The sequence below is a fragment of the Lethenteron reissneri genome, chromosome 35 (assembly GCF_015708825.2).
Source record: "Lethenteron reissneri isolate LAM-NWPU_2019-01 chromosome 35, ASM1570882v1, whole genome shotgun sequence".
Taxonomy (NCBI): domain Eukaryota; kingdom Metazoa; phylum Chordata; class Hyperoartia; order Petromyzontiformes; family Petromyzontidae; genus Lethenteron; species Lethenteron reissneri.
In genome coordinates, this window is record NC_083813.1 from 9,130,584 (window position 1) to 9,147,113 (window position 16,530).

Here is a 16,530-nt window from a genome sequence, read left to right on the forward strand (position 1 = left end):
ACCTGGCAAAATAAAAAGTTTAGTTAGTTCATAGTAAATTTACCGGGCGAAGCCCTGAGCCTGCAGCTCTTGCACGCAACGCTGATCGAGTGCTGTGATCCTTTCCTCCAAGCGTCGGAAGGCAGGCGGTCCGTACACAAGCGCGCTCGGCTCCTGGCACTCGTGCACCACGTCCGCCAGCGCCATGCCGTACGCGGACAGGATGCCAGAATACCTTTGAAGCGGTGTGGGCGAAAGGATGCAGGCACGCGTTGTGCAACGGTAATAACTGGGGAGCACACTTGATAGGTGAATGCGCAGCATCAATGAAGCGCAGTTGATATACAAATATAAATCATTGGGACATTACTGGTGACAATTTACACATCAGGACGATCACATGAACCTGAGTGTAGTGAAAGTAACAATAATGCCCTTTGTGTGTTCAGTAACGCTGCACTTAGTCTCTGCATTGGGATGTCTGGCCAATTTCATTTATGTTTGGAATGTTGGGAGTAAATGGGAATATCTGAAGAATACCCATGGCTTTGAGGAGGTAGCACCCAAAGCTTTAAACAAAGTAATTCAATCCACTTGCTGTACTGCCATCTGCTGTCCACATCGCAGCCCCGCAGGTTTGAGTTTCTCAAACATGTGTGCGAACCACCCAAACCCTCACCTCTAAAGCGCTAGATATCAGATGCCACCACGCTAAAGTGTAGTTACACTGTTGCCTGCGCTATGCACGCATCTTGAACTTCGCATCGTACGTAGCCAACCGTGCTAATCGGAGGTGCGGGTTCGTAAGAGCTACCGAATGTCCCAACTGCAGCGCCTCTATGTCTGCTGGTGCCGGCCACTGACTTGTGAATGAAGACTGTGCTCATGCCGAGGGCGCGTGCAATGGCACAGGCGTGCTGTCCTCCTGCGCCGCCGAAACATGCCAGCACGTGCTGGGAGGTGTTCGTGACCCTTTGCCTAGCACAGAAACAAAGACACCGGGACAACATAGTCGACACTGGGCACCAGCCACCCAAGGCAAATATTTAAATGCATTCGTTTGGTTTGGATTGAAGGCGTTTTTCGCTTCTGCAAAGTGTACTGGCTTTAAAGGTTTGGTAAGGAAGCAAATAGTGTGTGTACATGAACAAGTTAAGTCGACTCTTGTTTGTTTAACCACGTGAGAATTGGAGAGACCAGTATAGAGTCTTGTTTGCAAGTGACCTGGGTTAACAAACCGACAAAAGAAAAATAAAGTAAAACAATGAAGCAAACAAATCATGAACCAAACAACTGTCGCATGATAAATCGGAAATTTTGCACGAACATAAATCAATGTAAAATAATAAATTCCCCGTAACTCAATTACGTTAACATTTTACATATCACTACAATATACACTATCTGTTAACAGATTATACATGTCAAATACAATTGCAAGTGAACTTTATCATGAAGATTAAACAGCTTAGTATCCTATTGTGATTTAGATACGAGAGCAAACCAGGGCATTTTGGAAGTGATGGAATTCCAGGTGGTTGGGGCATTAACAGAGAATGATTGAGAACCACGTTTGTTTTTTGTCCTCGGTACAATTCTGCCTAGTGCTGTGGGGCGAACCTTGAAGCCACATGGTTCTCGAAACCATTTGTTAAAAGAAAATCAAAAACCACATTTCTGTATGTGGCGATGAGTTGTTGCACATTTTCAGGGTCCTTTCAAGAATCAAATATTTATTTTTAACTTTGTGATGAAACAGTCTGTAGTCGCTGTAGGGGTGATGTGAATCCGTTACGTAGATGTACAAACAAAAATGACTGTTACATGCGATTCGATGCATGTATCGTGAGCATGAGAATCAATATTAATGGTTGATTCGACACATAGTGGCACATTTAACCATCAAACATTGGTGACATCAGGGGCCTTGCACCCAACAACGGTTGCAAGCGCCACCTTATCAATGGCAAGAAAAAAACTGAATAAGTCTCAAGTGCAAATGTCTTGCTTTTTTATGTAATCCCCGACGGTACCTGTGTGAGTGCCCGGATGGGGCGACACATGGCCTCATTTGCCACTCGAATGAAACCCATGGCCACCTCCTCCACACTCATGTTGTCGGGGGGGGCCTGCGAACTCCCAGACGCCTTGCCCAGCCAGGAAGTCGTTCACGTCCGCCGTCATTTTCGCAAACGCGGTCGACGTCTCTTTCTTGCCCAGAGGCTCCGTCTCATCCGGTCCAAAAATTTTGGGGAAGAACTCCGGGAGCAGCCGACCCAGGCACAGGTTTGCATCGGTCACGGTGAGCGGCCCACCTGGTTTCCAAGGGAACAATAATTGCCCCTTGTCTGCACTGCCCTCTGCTGCCCACACCATAGCCCCGCAGCAGCCTATAACACCTGTTTTTAATACATGATGGTGTCCCATCGAAGCACTATCCAGGCTCAACTCTGCTCAGCGTCCGAAATCTGATGAAACAGGGTGCATTATGGGTTATGTTATCATAGCCTTAGAAGAAGTAGTTCACTCCAAAATAATCCTCAACATTCTGCTTTTCTGAAATTTACTGCAGGTAATTGTCAGCGACTTTGTGTTACACCTTTCCCAATGGGATACTTTGTAATATCTTTTTTTATTGTTTCTTGTTGTAGCTTTGCTGAACCGCCCCTACCGTGCATCTGTGAAACAGAACTTCATAGCTCATCGGATTCCTCCAGTCTAAATAAACATTCTGATTCTAATTGTTTTTGTTCCTACATCAGACATTGCTCTCTCACCTTTTTTGTAGCAAGTTGGGCCAGGGTGAGCACCAGCCGACTCCGGACCAACCACGAACATGCCAGCTCTGGAGGAGCATTTGTCACACAAGGCATGTGCACAATGTCCGTGAGCAAGCCGCAGGGTTATATTTACGAGCTCCATTGACGGAACCATAATTTGCGTTGCTAAAAAAGAAAATGAACACATCAAGCAATATATTCTTTCCACATTTTTATCACCTTCAATCCAAGTGGTGTAAAAGCATGGGTGGCAAGGAATGACATTGAGGCCCCCTGTTCAATCCCTTCTCTCTTCGTGGCCCACCTCCTAGGCCCCAATGGCCCATGAGCCCCAGTGCAATGTCGCCACCCGCACACTCGATAACCATGCCACAGCTCAAGCCTCGCAACGGTTTTTTTATTTCTTCTTTCTTTCTGTCTGTTTTCGGGTCAATTAAAAATGTAAACGACAAACTACGTAATCTTTCACGTGGTCATCCTCGACGGGGAAAAGTTTACCTTATGCCGCCCGACAATTCAAGTTAAGCAAGTAAAGTTATGCTGCCAAAACAGATGTAGGTTGAACTTCTCTCGCACCGTCCGTAGCAAACCGTGCTAATCGAAGGTGGGAGGAAGGACACCAAAGTCGACACTAAAAGCAGTTCTTATATCACACCTGAAGAACAGAATGGAGCCGCCACCCGCTGCCACTGTGTTGATGTCGAGCTGCGGTGCCTGGATCGTCACCCCTGCCGTGGTCGTCTCAAACACGTGCTCGTACGAGCCGGCAAATCGACTCACGTCCGTCGACGTACCTGCGCAAATACTAGACATGTAACGATGATGCTAGGCATGCAAAGATGTGGCTAGCTATGCAACGACGTTGTGAGGCATGCAACGATGATGCTAGGCATCCAAGGACGATAGTAGGCATGCAATGATGATGCTTGACATGTAATGACGATACTCGGCATGCATTGATGATGCTAGGCAGGCAACGATGTGGCTAGCCATGCAACGACCATGTTAGGCATGCAACAATGATGCTAGGCATTCAACGATGATGTTCGGCCGGCAATCGAAGATGCTAAGTGTGCAACAATGATTCTGGGCATGCAACGAAGATGCTAGGCATGCAACACTTATACTAGGCGTGCAATGTTCATACTAGGCACGCAACGATATTAGACATGCAATGATGATGCTAGGCATGTAACGACGCATCGATTCATCAGCTAAAATTATTCCTAAGCTCAGGACACATGCATTAAATAATTCCTTATGAGAATTATATATTTATTATTTATGTAAAGTACTGTATATGCATATATCTCCTGTTACATTTATGGCAATGAATCAAAACTTTAAACTCAGCACAGAACACCTAGAAATACAAATGAGACAGAAATAACGAAACCAAATATGATTATTGAATCAAATAGCCAACCTAACTCATAACAATTGATCAAATCTTATCTTAGATAGCACCTTATTCCAAGGCACCAGGAGATTAATTGTTACAAGTCTAACAACTATACTCTGCAAACACCAAGTTATTCACAGCCAAGTGTATTCCATATACTTGGGGCACTTGGCAGTACTCAGCCAAATTCATGCGAAATAAAGTTAGCCGTTTACTTTTTGCAACGTCATTCCTAAATCGCATCCGACAGGTCGCCGTATTTGCAATTCTATCCGTTCGTGGAAATTCCGTGCACGGCCCTCAACCCGGCCAGACGCATGAGCATCCCCCCCCTGCGGGCCACGAGTCGTACCGCCCATGTCAAAGCCGATGACGGGCTGGCGCTCGTCCGCCGTGCTGGTGGTGACGGCGTAGCCCACCACGCCGCCCGCTGGGCCGGACAGGATGGCGCGCGACCCGTTAAATCTCCCCATCGGGGTGAGCCCGCCATCCGACTGCATGAACAGCACCCGCACGTCCTGCAGGAGAGCATCGTCGGTGCCGGCCGGCCATTGGGTAAATATATTTTGGCGAAGGACGCAAGACCACGGAAGGCGTAAAGCGCGACGAGAAGAGAGGAGGGATAGCAAGTGTGACTGACAAGGGACGTCAGTAAACAATTTGGTGGGTACGAAGTATTGTCGACAAAGCGAGGGAAGCAAGACAGTGATGGTTTTCTTCCCTGTGATGCAGAATGAGGAGGAGAAACATCATAAACAGAGTCGTTAAAAGAGAGATTCGAGGAACACCGAAGATGAGACGGAAGCATTAAGTGGCTTTGGCGACAAGGGGGGAGGCGCGCGCCGCCAACCCCATAGCCATGTGGGAACGGCGACCATGAGAGGAAGAGGAACTGACAAGCGTATGCGCCGCAAGACGCAGCAGGCAAGGGGCCTAGCATCGCCGGCCCATTCATTTTCCAAATCAAAACCCACCTGTGCATGCGCGAGCGCCGGCTAGCTGCTCGATTAATCTAGAGCGCAGAGTCATCGCATCACTGCAGCGTAAGATTTAAAAACAGAACTTAAATTACGTGAAGATGGATCATAGCTCTTGGTATTGAGCATAGTTCAAAAGCACTTAAGTCCAAGTAAGCCAAGGAATATTTCTTAATAATAAGAAAGACACAATGTACGAATAGCACCATTGCCAAAAAAGACTACCTCCAAATGTATTACTTATTCTTGAGACATTCGAAAATTAAAGCAGGTCCTTAATTACACGGATGTAAGTGTGGACCAGGGACACTGAGAAAGAAGAATGGGGAACACACGAATTGGGGAATATATGCAAGTTCGAGAACATCATGATAGTCAATAAACCTAAGTGGGCCTGGGCACGACACACTGAGCTGGACGGGATAACGACCCATAGTCGCAACCACGCAATGCAACCAAATTAGAATTGTGTCATTCGTAATGAACTACCATCACAATATAATTAGAATTAGATTGTAATTGGAATTACATTGTGATGATGATAGGCATGCAACGCTGATGCTAGGTATGTAATAATGATGTTAGGCCTGCAACGATGATGTTAGGCATGTAACGATGCATCGACGCATCAATTTGTGCTGTAATCGTATTGATTGGCCCCCAAGTTTGGTGGCAGCCAAAGAAGGAAACAAAGCTGAGAGTACGTGCAAGCATGAGAGGTGGAGCGATGTGCAGGAGGTGGCAGCTCGGGTGAAGTTTTCATCCAACAATGGACATCTCATAGCTGACGATCAGACTCAGAATGGGAATATTATTTATACTGGAGGAATCCGATGATCTGTACAGCTCTTTTTCCACAGATGTCCAGTAGATGAAATGTGGATGCCAGCAGATTAACGTAACAAAGCCACCCGGACACCCGCCGCCTCACAGCAACTTCGTCCACCCGTGCAACAGGCGCTCACCTGCAGCTCGTTGCGGAATCCGGCGGTGAAGCCGCACAGGTACTTCTGAATGCACGGGGTGAGGTAGGCGTCCGCGCACGCCGTGTAGCCGCGCGGCACCGCCCGCACCATGGGCATGATGTCCGATGACAGTGACACGTGCCGGAACCCCATGCGGCGTGCCAGCTCGCCCACGCTCCGCTCGTGTCCCGCCCACCTGGACGCCACCATGAGGCATTGCGTTTGCTTTGGCACTGGCTAGTACGCTGGTACCAAACTCGTACGTGCACGGCTCTCCGATGTGTTTATTGGGTGGGTTTGTACAGCGTGCGATGCGTCGGAAGATTATGCCGGCCATCATGCGGTACAACCTGAAAACACAACTAAACCGAGGCATTTATTTACCCTGGTGGATAAGAGCTTCTCCACTCCATGCTGGACGCAGGGGTTGCTCAGGTTGGTGAAGGCAGGGAGCATAGACGTGGCAGTGAGAAGTTTAGTACAACAACGGATTTGGCTGCACTGTTCTTAGGTTTTTTCGGTAAAGTCACGTAGGTAAAAAATTGTAATTAATAAAAGTAAAATAAAATAAAAATCACGACGTTTCGGAAGCAACACAAGACTCCGTCATCAGGTGTAACCGCTCCAGTAAAATACTGCTACAGCAATTTTACTGGACGGAGGCTTGTATTGCTTCCGAAACGTCGTGATTTTATTTTATTTTTATTTTACTTTTATTAAGTTTAATTTTTTACCTACGTGACTTTACTGACAAAAACCTAAGAATATGAATCCTTGCAGTCACGAAAGCTTCAATATCTAGAATTGGCTGCACTGCCCTCTGCTGAACATCACATAGTAGAGCCTATGGAGTCAGCCATCCAAATACGAATGCAAGCTCAACCCTGATTAACTTCTGAGATCTGACATTCTGCTTTGTTTGGTTCGAAGGCAGTACCAGGGGTTCACATTTGTCACCAAATATTGTCTGGGTCACTGGCAAACTGGATTAGGTACTTGACTCGCAGACACAGTTATTTTAAGAATTGTTATTGGATGTGGTGTGCTCGGTATGAAAACATATTTCGGGTCGCTTATAGACAGAACTGGCTGCAAATAAGCACTGGATAATACACATCTTACCGTAGCTGTGCTACTTTGAATACAAACAACTCTCACACACCCTGGATGACCTGAAGATGGAAGTCACCCACGTGATAAGAGACATGCAGACAGGGGAATTGATTCTTGAATCTCAGAACCAGACCTGGGGTCAATTACAATTGTAAATTTATCATGTGTAATGAAATCCAATAACAGTGTAATTACAAGTGGAATGTCATCTAACGATGCTGCCTTAATTGTAATTATATTTGACCCCAGGTCTGCTCAGAACATGTGTCTATGTGTTAGGTTGTGTGGATATCAAAGGTTACCAATTTCAGCAATTACTCTTAATCTATAATAAAACTGTTCTACTGCACATTTTTTTATACACAAAGTACTTAACGCTAATCCAAAATAGCAATGCAGACTCGGTTTTCCAGATTCCCTCTCGCCATTCTGTTTGGGTATACATTGTAATAGGCATACGTATTGGTATGAGTACATACCTGTCAACCCATACGGTTTACCCATATTCTTATACAGGGAAATTGAGTTTTCAGGTTCATATGGCGTACAGCCGTTTCAATCCGGGCAAAAATGTTTTTTGTCTATTTGTTTGTGTTTCTCCCCTCTGATGGGACTTTGAAGGATGAACGTTGAGATTTATAAGGGCACGAGGTGACCAATAAAGTCTGAATTGGTCTGTAATAAGGTAGGGGCACTGATAAGGGGTTGACAGGTATGCGAGTACTGTCATTGTACATCTATGATGGACTTCAAATTATAAATTATATAATAAGCCGAAAGGAATGTCTTCAACTGAAAACATTTCTGACTGTAGTGGGACCTGAAACAAAATCATGACCAAAATTTGTAAATCAGATTTAACATGGCTACCATAACCGACTACCAATCAGAGGTCGCAACCGGGTACCCGATACCCGTACCCTACCTGATACCCGGCTACCCGTACCCGGCCGGGTACGGGTATGGGTAGCCGTTTGCAACCCTGGTGTAGCCGGGTACGGGTACGGGTAGGCCGTGAGTCACTGGTGAGTCACCGTTTGTCACTCATTTCGGGTAGGGTACGGGTAGGGAACGGGAACCCTTACCCGGCCGGGTACGGGTACCCATTTGCGACCCTGGTGCGGCCGGGTACGGGTAAGGAATCAAAACCCGTTTGCGACCTCTGCTACCAATTCACTACTGCTTGCATAAGTTGATACAGCGGTACAGTAATGGTGACATCGGCTCCATCTAGTGTCGAGTATTAGTGTCGCACAGTTCCAATCTGGGCATATAATGATTCACTGCAACACCGAATCGAAGTTATTTTCACATTCGAGGTCACGATTCTCGAAAATGTTTCCTTCTGTTGCATTATTTTCCCTATCGTGTTTGTAATGCAAGTAATTTTTTACATCTCGTTCGGACGGTTTTGTGCAGATAATTCTCCGAAACGCATGATTCGATGCACATAACATGAGTTTGAGAATTTACGAATCAATGTGTCTAATATAGGCCCGGTGTTGTTGTTTTTTTATCTCAGGTGTTGACGTGGAGGCCCCACGTACGTGTACGAGTGCATGAGCACCACGGCCAAACTGCTGATGCCCCGGGCCAACACTCCGCTAAGCTTCTCCTCCAGGTCAGCGAGGTCGACCTCCTTCCAGACCTCCAGCTTCTCGCCCGTCGAACCTGCTCCACCCACAATGCGAAACAAATTAATCTTCTGTCGAAGGCTCAGCGACATATGCCTACTAATACACAAGACTTGCGAGCAGTTTAAGTAACTGTCTAGTCATTATCACAGGCCAATTTCTATCCAATGCAACATGAAGACCACTCCGTGTCATTGCCATCCATCACGGTCCTGTGCAATGTCACAATCCAGAAACCGTATTATAACGGATTGCGCTTTCTGCGTTGTGTTAATAGAGTTCCCTAATAGAAGAACCGTGTTATAGCGAATACGCGTTAAGCGAGGACTCACCGTACCTGTAACAATCGGATGTGCCTCCTTTCCTGGGAGCTGACATTTCTGCTGTTGGAGAACCACTCTCTCCTCCACCTCGATGACTTCTTCATAGAGCACCTCAGGCATTCGGATTTCCTTTTGGGAAAAGCAAAATTGACTGAAGTGCAGAATATATATTTTTGTGGCTAATGAATATGGCCCTTGGGGTGCAAGTAAAAAATTGCTTCAACTACAATGATTCCCATCAATAAAGAACCACTGCAGATTAAATGCTTTCATGTGCACATCAGTCTTCATGAAACCACATACAATTGGGAAATTAGCTGAGATGCAGATATCCGTTTGAAACTATCCTTTAGGATATACAATTTAATATGAAAACAGTGGAATATGAATTCAACCTTTAATCAGTTTAGTTTAAACATGCTATTTGACATCAGTGTGTTCTCACCTAATAATGAAACCAAAAATAATACAATTATTTTTATGAATGCATTTTTTATTCGAAGTTATTTTACTCAATTAAATGGTCGGATTTGAGTACATCTTTAGAAAATGTGTTATATAATGCACAAATAGGTTACTAGAAACAAATAAATCACAAACTGCTTTAAACTTGGGATTTTTTTTTACTGTGCTTTATAATTGAATGTACATGAGATTAAGAACACATTGCTGCATGTGAAAAGGTTGAATTTGTGAACATCCACAAAAAGTGGCCACACTATGCACAAATACTGCAAAAGGCGTGGGTGATTATTTTGCAAGTGCAGATATGTGACGGTCAGAAATCAGGCATTGTAGTCGATTGAGCATATGCTTTTGTGGCTTGTTACCATGAGGGTTAGTTATGTTACAAAACTGGATGATTCATGATCCTCCTTCCGTAAAGGGCAGCTCAAACAAATGTACAACTTGGCTTCTATTAACCACCTATGTGCCCCTCAACCTTCGAACAAAGATACTCACTGCATCACGCAATTTCAGATGCGCTTCTACGGCCGTCTGGAACGCTATTCCTTCCGATATTAGGAAGCCACTGGAGCAATGCACTTTTAAACCTATATTGAAAATAATTTCTTTGTGTTTGGTTTGTTGTCCTTTCCCCCGCACCTCCAATTAGCATGGTTGACCACGCAACGGTGCAAAAGAAGTTGAAACATACAGTACATATCACTCTCCCATTGACATATTTCTTTGCTTCCTCTTAGTATCTTTACTCGACGGTCAATGGTATAGTGTATAGTAGAGTGTATAATAATAAACTATTAACATTCCTTCCCTTTATTAATACTACCCCTATCCCCTCCCTTTGATGCTGCTAATCCTGCATAATGCACGGGCATAATATGACTTTGAAACCCCCCGGCTATCTCCTACGCATTTCACAAGTAGTACTAATCACATACCTGCATTTCCCATAAATATGCTAAATTCCTCTTGATATGCAAATTCTGTCAAGGCGCACCTTCCCCCCTTCCAACCCAGCTTAAATAGACGCTCCAAGCGTGGTGGTGTTTCATTCAGACGCTGTCTCCCCGACAGACCTGGTCTTCACTTGAGGACGGCTGCTTGCGTTGTGGCCGAAACATCGTGAGAATTATTTAATGCTTTAATTTAATTATTTTATTATTTCCTTTCTACGTGACTTTACCGAAAGAACCAAGAAGATGAATCCCTGCAGTCACGAAAGCTTTAAATCGAAACATACAGTACATATATTGACAAAATCACGTACCAGGTCAAATATTTTCGGTCGGGCCTGGTTGCCGATGTGCAGCAGGTCTCGGAATCCGCGCGTGATGAGCAGGGCCATGGGCTCTCCCTTGCGCTCCAGCAGCGCATTCGTGGCCACCGTGGTGCCCATGCGGATCCACTCCACGGCCGCCGTATCCAGGGGCAGCCCCGCGGGCATTGCCATGCCCGTCTCCTGCAAGTTCCAACAGGTTAAGTCACACAGGAATCGTCGGCGAAAGTCTCCAGTCGACTCATGATGTCCAGGGACTTGTTGTTAAAGGGCCACGGCGCCTCCCCGAAACTGCCCTCGGAATTGTTGGTGAACCCACCATCTTGCCACTCTTGTATCTTTCTAGTGTACTTCTCACACTCTACGTTCTAAATCTTTGCCGTCTCTCTGTTCTTCCTTTTTCTAGCGCTCAATCCACGCTTTGGCTCTTTTTTTCTTCTCACCCCCCTTCACTAGAACAAACTTTCCCTTCCCATTAAAATCACCTTAGTTCCCACCAGTGGCGGCTCCTGCAAAATCTCTCAGGGGGGGCAGATGTCTGGATGATTGATAAGGATAAGGTCCACCCATGCAATGGATAAATTAACAGCTTAAGCATGTAAAGGCAACTTCACTTCTTTAATATTAATGAAAAATAAAGTGACTCTTACAATACATCTTGTTTGTTTCTATACTCACTATTAATACAATCCACTCAAGTTTCTTTTATTAAAGATTCCACTAGGTGGCGACAAATTATATTGTTGGATGAAACGTGGTTACGTATGATGACGTAAGCACGTTAGTGCGAGCCCTCCCGGAAGCCGTAGAGAATGCATTGGAGCGCCCCCCGTTCGAAAAAAAACATCTTTGAATGTAAGTCTATGGGGCCACTCGGGGCGATTCTCAGCCGGAGTGAATTCGCCCAAAAAGAGGCGGTACTCCACAGAACGTGACATGACGCTGATTGGACTATATCCAGAGGCACAGTGACGGCTAGCGTGACTCTGTGGTTGAATGACATTGGTGGTGCGTCGCCCAATCGCCCTAATGAAGAAACCGCCCCTGGTTCCCACTCCTAACTCACTATTTTCCATAGCTAACCACACATCCCCTTAATCTCCCCCTGATAACCACCACCTTTACCGTTCCCTCTTCATATTCTCATGATACGACTATCACTCATTCCCCATTCATTCAATCCATTCATCATCATCTACTGTCATCAATTGCGCTTTCACAGAATTCACGCATCACAGATTTGCCCATTGCATCATCTCGTCTATTTTATTCATATCTCCACCATTACAGTAAAGTGCCTTGATTAAGGCACTATATAAATTCCATTAAGATTTCGAATGAAATTATCTAGGTTTCGAAAATGTAGATTACTTATAGAATAAGTCAATGGTTTGACACACGCGAAACTGAATGCACAATTATTGTCCCAATGTGGACGAAATATCAGTTTGTCTAAGTATGTCCGACACCGTGCTATTTTCTGAGGATTTTTCCCTCATCACAAAAGGTGGAAAAATTATATCAATTTGAATTACAGTCCTGATTGAATATTAGGGCCATGTAAAAAGCCACCTAATATTTATACTTATTCTTGCGTTCGACTGGATGAATAGCGACTTATAACTCTTTGTCTGAATTAGTCAGGAAATCGCTTCGATTTATGTGCGGTGTTTAACTTAAATGCAAATGATACTAATTATTACAGATATTTTTTCAGTAAAATAAAAAAAAGAATTGGTATATTTGGTATTCATGCCATCATAATTACACAAGGCTATCACAAAGGCACCATTTTACAGATGAGTACTGTATAGGCTAAAGTACATTCACAGTATCGGGTGATATTCGTTTTTTTTTATAATTAGGCAGCTTTCTAGTCATTCAATTTGTTTATAAATTTGGACAGCGATGCCAGCACATGTGACCTACTCTTTGTCAAATTAATGCCACATCATCTTTTAACCTCCACTGTGAAGCAGACAAGCGTATGTTTGGTAAAACTGTCTCTTGACGAATGAGTTTGAGATTCAGTGAGCGTTTGTTAAATGAGCGTAAGTTAAATGAAAACAGTGACGATGATGAACGTGGTGGTGATGATGCTGCCGAGTGTGAACCTCCTGCAAGATGCGGCGGATGCCCTCGCGGGGAGCAGTCAGGGTAGTGCGCGGGGTCCTCGGACAGCAGCTTGAGGACACGGACCCGGCCACCGGGGCAGCGTGCGAACACGTCCGTGAAGGTGCCGCCACGGTCGATGGCAAACTGGAACGTCCCCTTGGCCGCTGCCGCCGACGTCGCCATGCTGCCGCCACGTTCGCAGCGCGGGCGGCGAAACAGTCAAACGCCCGCAAGCACCAATGGGTGCCCCATTGTCGTGAAGTTTCTATTGAAGATTGTGTTCTACTGTTTCCATTGAAAATTACGTTCATGTTACGCTCACTTCCAGGGAATGCCACCGACCGCTTTGAAAGGCAGCGATACAGGACAATCGCTTTAAAATGACTATCTCGTGCAGTAACAGCACAGCCTAAGTAATATGCACTATTGGCCGTTTAATTGTTATTGAAAATGCAGAAGAATTATTAAATGCACTTAAGCTTTTCAAGGTTTTTCCATCAAGAGACACAAGTGGTTTACTCCATAAAATTAAAAGACCAATCTATAGATGTTGCCTCTATAATGTAAAGTGTATGTTTGCGTATAGCAATATGTTCAGGAGCTGAACGCCAATGTTGAGATCTACTTGCCACGAGAAGGTTTTGCTATTCCTCCATTTAAGGAACACAGACTACAGTGTTTTACTATATGGTCTATAGTTTGGCTTGCATGGCAAGTCGCTCTGTGCATTGTCTTAATGCAATACTAGTACACAAGTTATTAATTGATGGAAATCTGTTAAGTAACACATTTGCTTTACACGGTCACATGAAGTGTAATTTATTCATCTAGATTTGAAGCTTTCGTGACTGCAGTGATCCATACTCTTTGGTTCTTTACGGTAAATTTCAGCATTTGTTTCCTGCTGTGATTGTCCCACCTGATGACGGACGCTTGTGTTGCGCCAGAAACGTCGTGATTTAATGTATTTATACCTACATGACTTTACCGAAAGAACCAAAGAGTGTGTAATTTATTAACCAAGAATATACCAACAATGTCACAATTTGCAGGCTGAGATACTGCACAAAGTTATCCACGTTTTTCTTGAATCTTTTCTTTTCCAGATCTTCCTAATGCAACCCGATGGACTGCATGATGGGTAAGGAAAAGTATGTACATGTATAGGATACCTAAACACCTCAGCAACTTAAAGCACCGTTCCCTACATCATATCTCAATCTCAACCATTCCATTGCCCTGCTGCAGTGCAGCCAAGAGGCTCCAAGTGGCATCTATTCGTTATGCAACTCCACGTTTACCAGACTGCAGCACTGGACCACCAATTGGGGCATTCGTTTGAAAAACGAGGTCATGAATATTGTAGTATATCAGTGCATGCACTTCGAAATGCTATGAAGGAACATTGCCACTGGAATGTAAATTGACATGTCTAGACATTGAATATTAAACAGGGTGATCTATTTTTGGATACACCACTAAAATAATGGAACATTATTGAGATTACAGTTTCATTCAAAGTCTCTACATATTTCTGACCAATCTCAACACACTCATTATATCTTTGAACACTCTTCTGACTTTACCCAGCAAAGGCATAACTGACAATATTCAATAGGTTGTTGAGAAAATAACAGGGTCATTAGAAATCAGTGCGGTATCAATACAAATCTTGCGTGAATGATTATTTACAATCGGCGTTCATAACGTGACAGTTCTATGACGTTATGCATGTGCCTGTAATCCAGCACTGTGGAGGGGTTCGAGGGTTGGTGGATTGCACTGTTGTTCAACTCCCTTCCTGTGGGAACTGAAGGAGCCATGTAACCCTGTCTCGCCAGAATACGGTCCAGAAAAAATTACCCGTAAAAACAAAGTTTTTCACTATAAATCCTTTATATGCGTGGCGGCTAGAGTCCTCTCGTCCTCTGGCTTGAGATGGCTGCCACCTATGGGTCAGATGATTGCCTGCCACCATTAAGCAATTGGTAATTAAATATAAAAAAAAATCCTAAAAAGTGTAAAGTTATGGAATTTTTTTTTTCACGAAAATAAATTGTCACGCACAACGAGTCTGTGTGCAAAATGTCAGCTCGATTGGATCACGGGAAGTGGGTTAAAAAACGACCGAAAGATTTGCACGGTCGTAAGTGCACAAGCAAGCAAGCAAGTGAACTTAATATAAAGGATTTAAAAAAAATGTCGACTCCACTGTTACTTCTGTATAGGATAGAGCGTTTCCATCTCGCACGTCCAGTTTTCTCCTCCAAGTAAAACACACTTTTTTGCCGAAAACACTTTAATGAAAGAATTGCAGAGCTCGGGCAAATTGTTGGTTCATTACGTTTGGCTGCCTTCACGCTTGTCTATGGTGCCCCCTCGCTCTTTTGAATTTGTACTCGCTGCTTCGGTGATTGAATACTGTGCTGCGCGTTACAAGTTTAATACTGGTAGGAACCTCCTGGTTACACCAGCCTACAGGGGATTATTGTGTCCGTCCGTCCGTCGTGCAGGGAGGGGTTGGGTGGGGAGGGTTGGGAAGGGCTGGTTGGGGAGCGTGGGGCTGGGTGAGGAGGGTGGAGCTGGGTTGGGGCTGGGTGGGGAGGGTGGGGCTGGGTGGTGGGTGGGGTCTTGCTGGGTGGGGAGGGGCTGGTCACCCCGTGGTGCCCTTATAAAACTCAACGTTTAACCTACTCACGCCGGCTTGTGACCGCCCTCACAGTCGGGCATATTTGCGGAATACACCACGCCGCCGTTGACCCTGGCCATTGACCGAGCAACCCGACGTTCCTACCAGCTCCCTCCGCAGGAATGTGTTTTTTGTAAGTTGCACTTGTGCAAGGTCATGAGAGGCAATGTACTGAAACGGGGTTATAATCTAGTGGATAAATAACATCATGAACAACGACACAAACGCACACTTTTGCTTTTACAATTGTGGCTAATATGCAGTACAGCACTCTAAATGCAAGCATGTGTCTCTCAATGTCACGTGCATATGGGTGCTGTTGTAGTTTGCTTACAGATGTTTAGATGGTAGCTTTGCCCCAAACGATCTGATCACGCTGCAGGGTAAGACGAAGGGATGCTTGTATCGCACGAATTCTGACAGTAAACAAGAGGAAAGTAACATTTCGATTTAAAGCTTTCGTGACTGCAGTGATTCATCTTCTCGGTTCTTTCGGTAAAAGTAACGTAGAAGGGAAATAATAAAAATTTTTTATTTTTTTTAATTCCCTTCTACGTGAAATAATAATAAAATATGTTTTTTTTATTTCCCTTCTACGTGAAATAATAATAAAATGTTTTTTTTTTATTTCCCTTCTACGTGACTTTACCGAAAGAACCAAGAAGAAGATGAAAGTTGTCTCAGTTTATGTTATAGGTGGCGGCGTTCGTCTTTAATCAAAAAGAGGGCTCGTGGTTGGGTCGCCACGTGGTCGATAAAGTGCGTTGTTGTGAATGTGGAGTTTCCATCACGGGCAGAAAACGACAAATAGC

The 16,530-nt window shown here is 44.6% G+C and overlaps 1 protein-coding gene across 1 annotated transcript in view; it reads right to left on the reverse strand.

Annotated features, from left to right (window-relative positions):
• The window catches only part of OPLAH (5-oxoprolinase, ATP-hydrolysing), a 37,292-nt gene that overhangs the window by 19,803 nt on the left and 959 nt on the right, over positions 1-16,530 (reverse strand). The window contains 14 exon segments of the mRNA XM_061565740.1: positions 44-214; positions 844-951; positions 2,008-2,126; positions 2,128-2,294; positions 2,757-2,824; positions 3,415-3,553; positions 4,514-4,679; positions 6,104-6,299; positions 8,764-8,887; positions 9,188-9,302; positions 10,906-11,097; positions 13,029-13,064; positions 13,066-13,213; positions 16,053-16,134. Of these exon segments, the coding sequence (XP_061421724.1) occupies positions 44-214; positions 844-951; positions 2,008-2,126; positions 2,128-2,294; positions 2,757-2,824; positions 3,415-3,553; positions 4,514-4,679; positions 6,104-6,299; positions 8,764-8,887; positions 9,188-9,302; positions 10,906-11,097; positions 13,029-13,064; positions 13,066-13,212 (1,748 nt within the window). The 5' untranslated portion in view covers position 13,213; positions 16,053-16,134.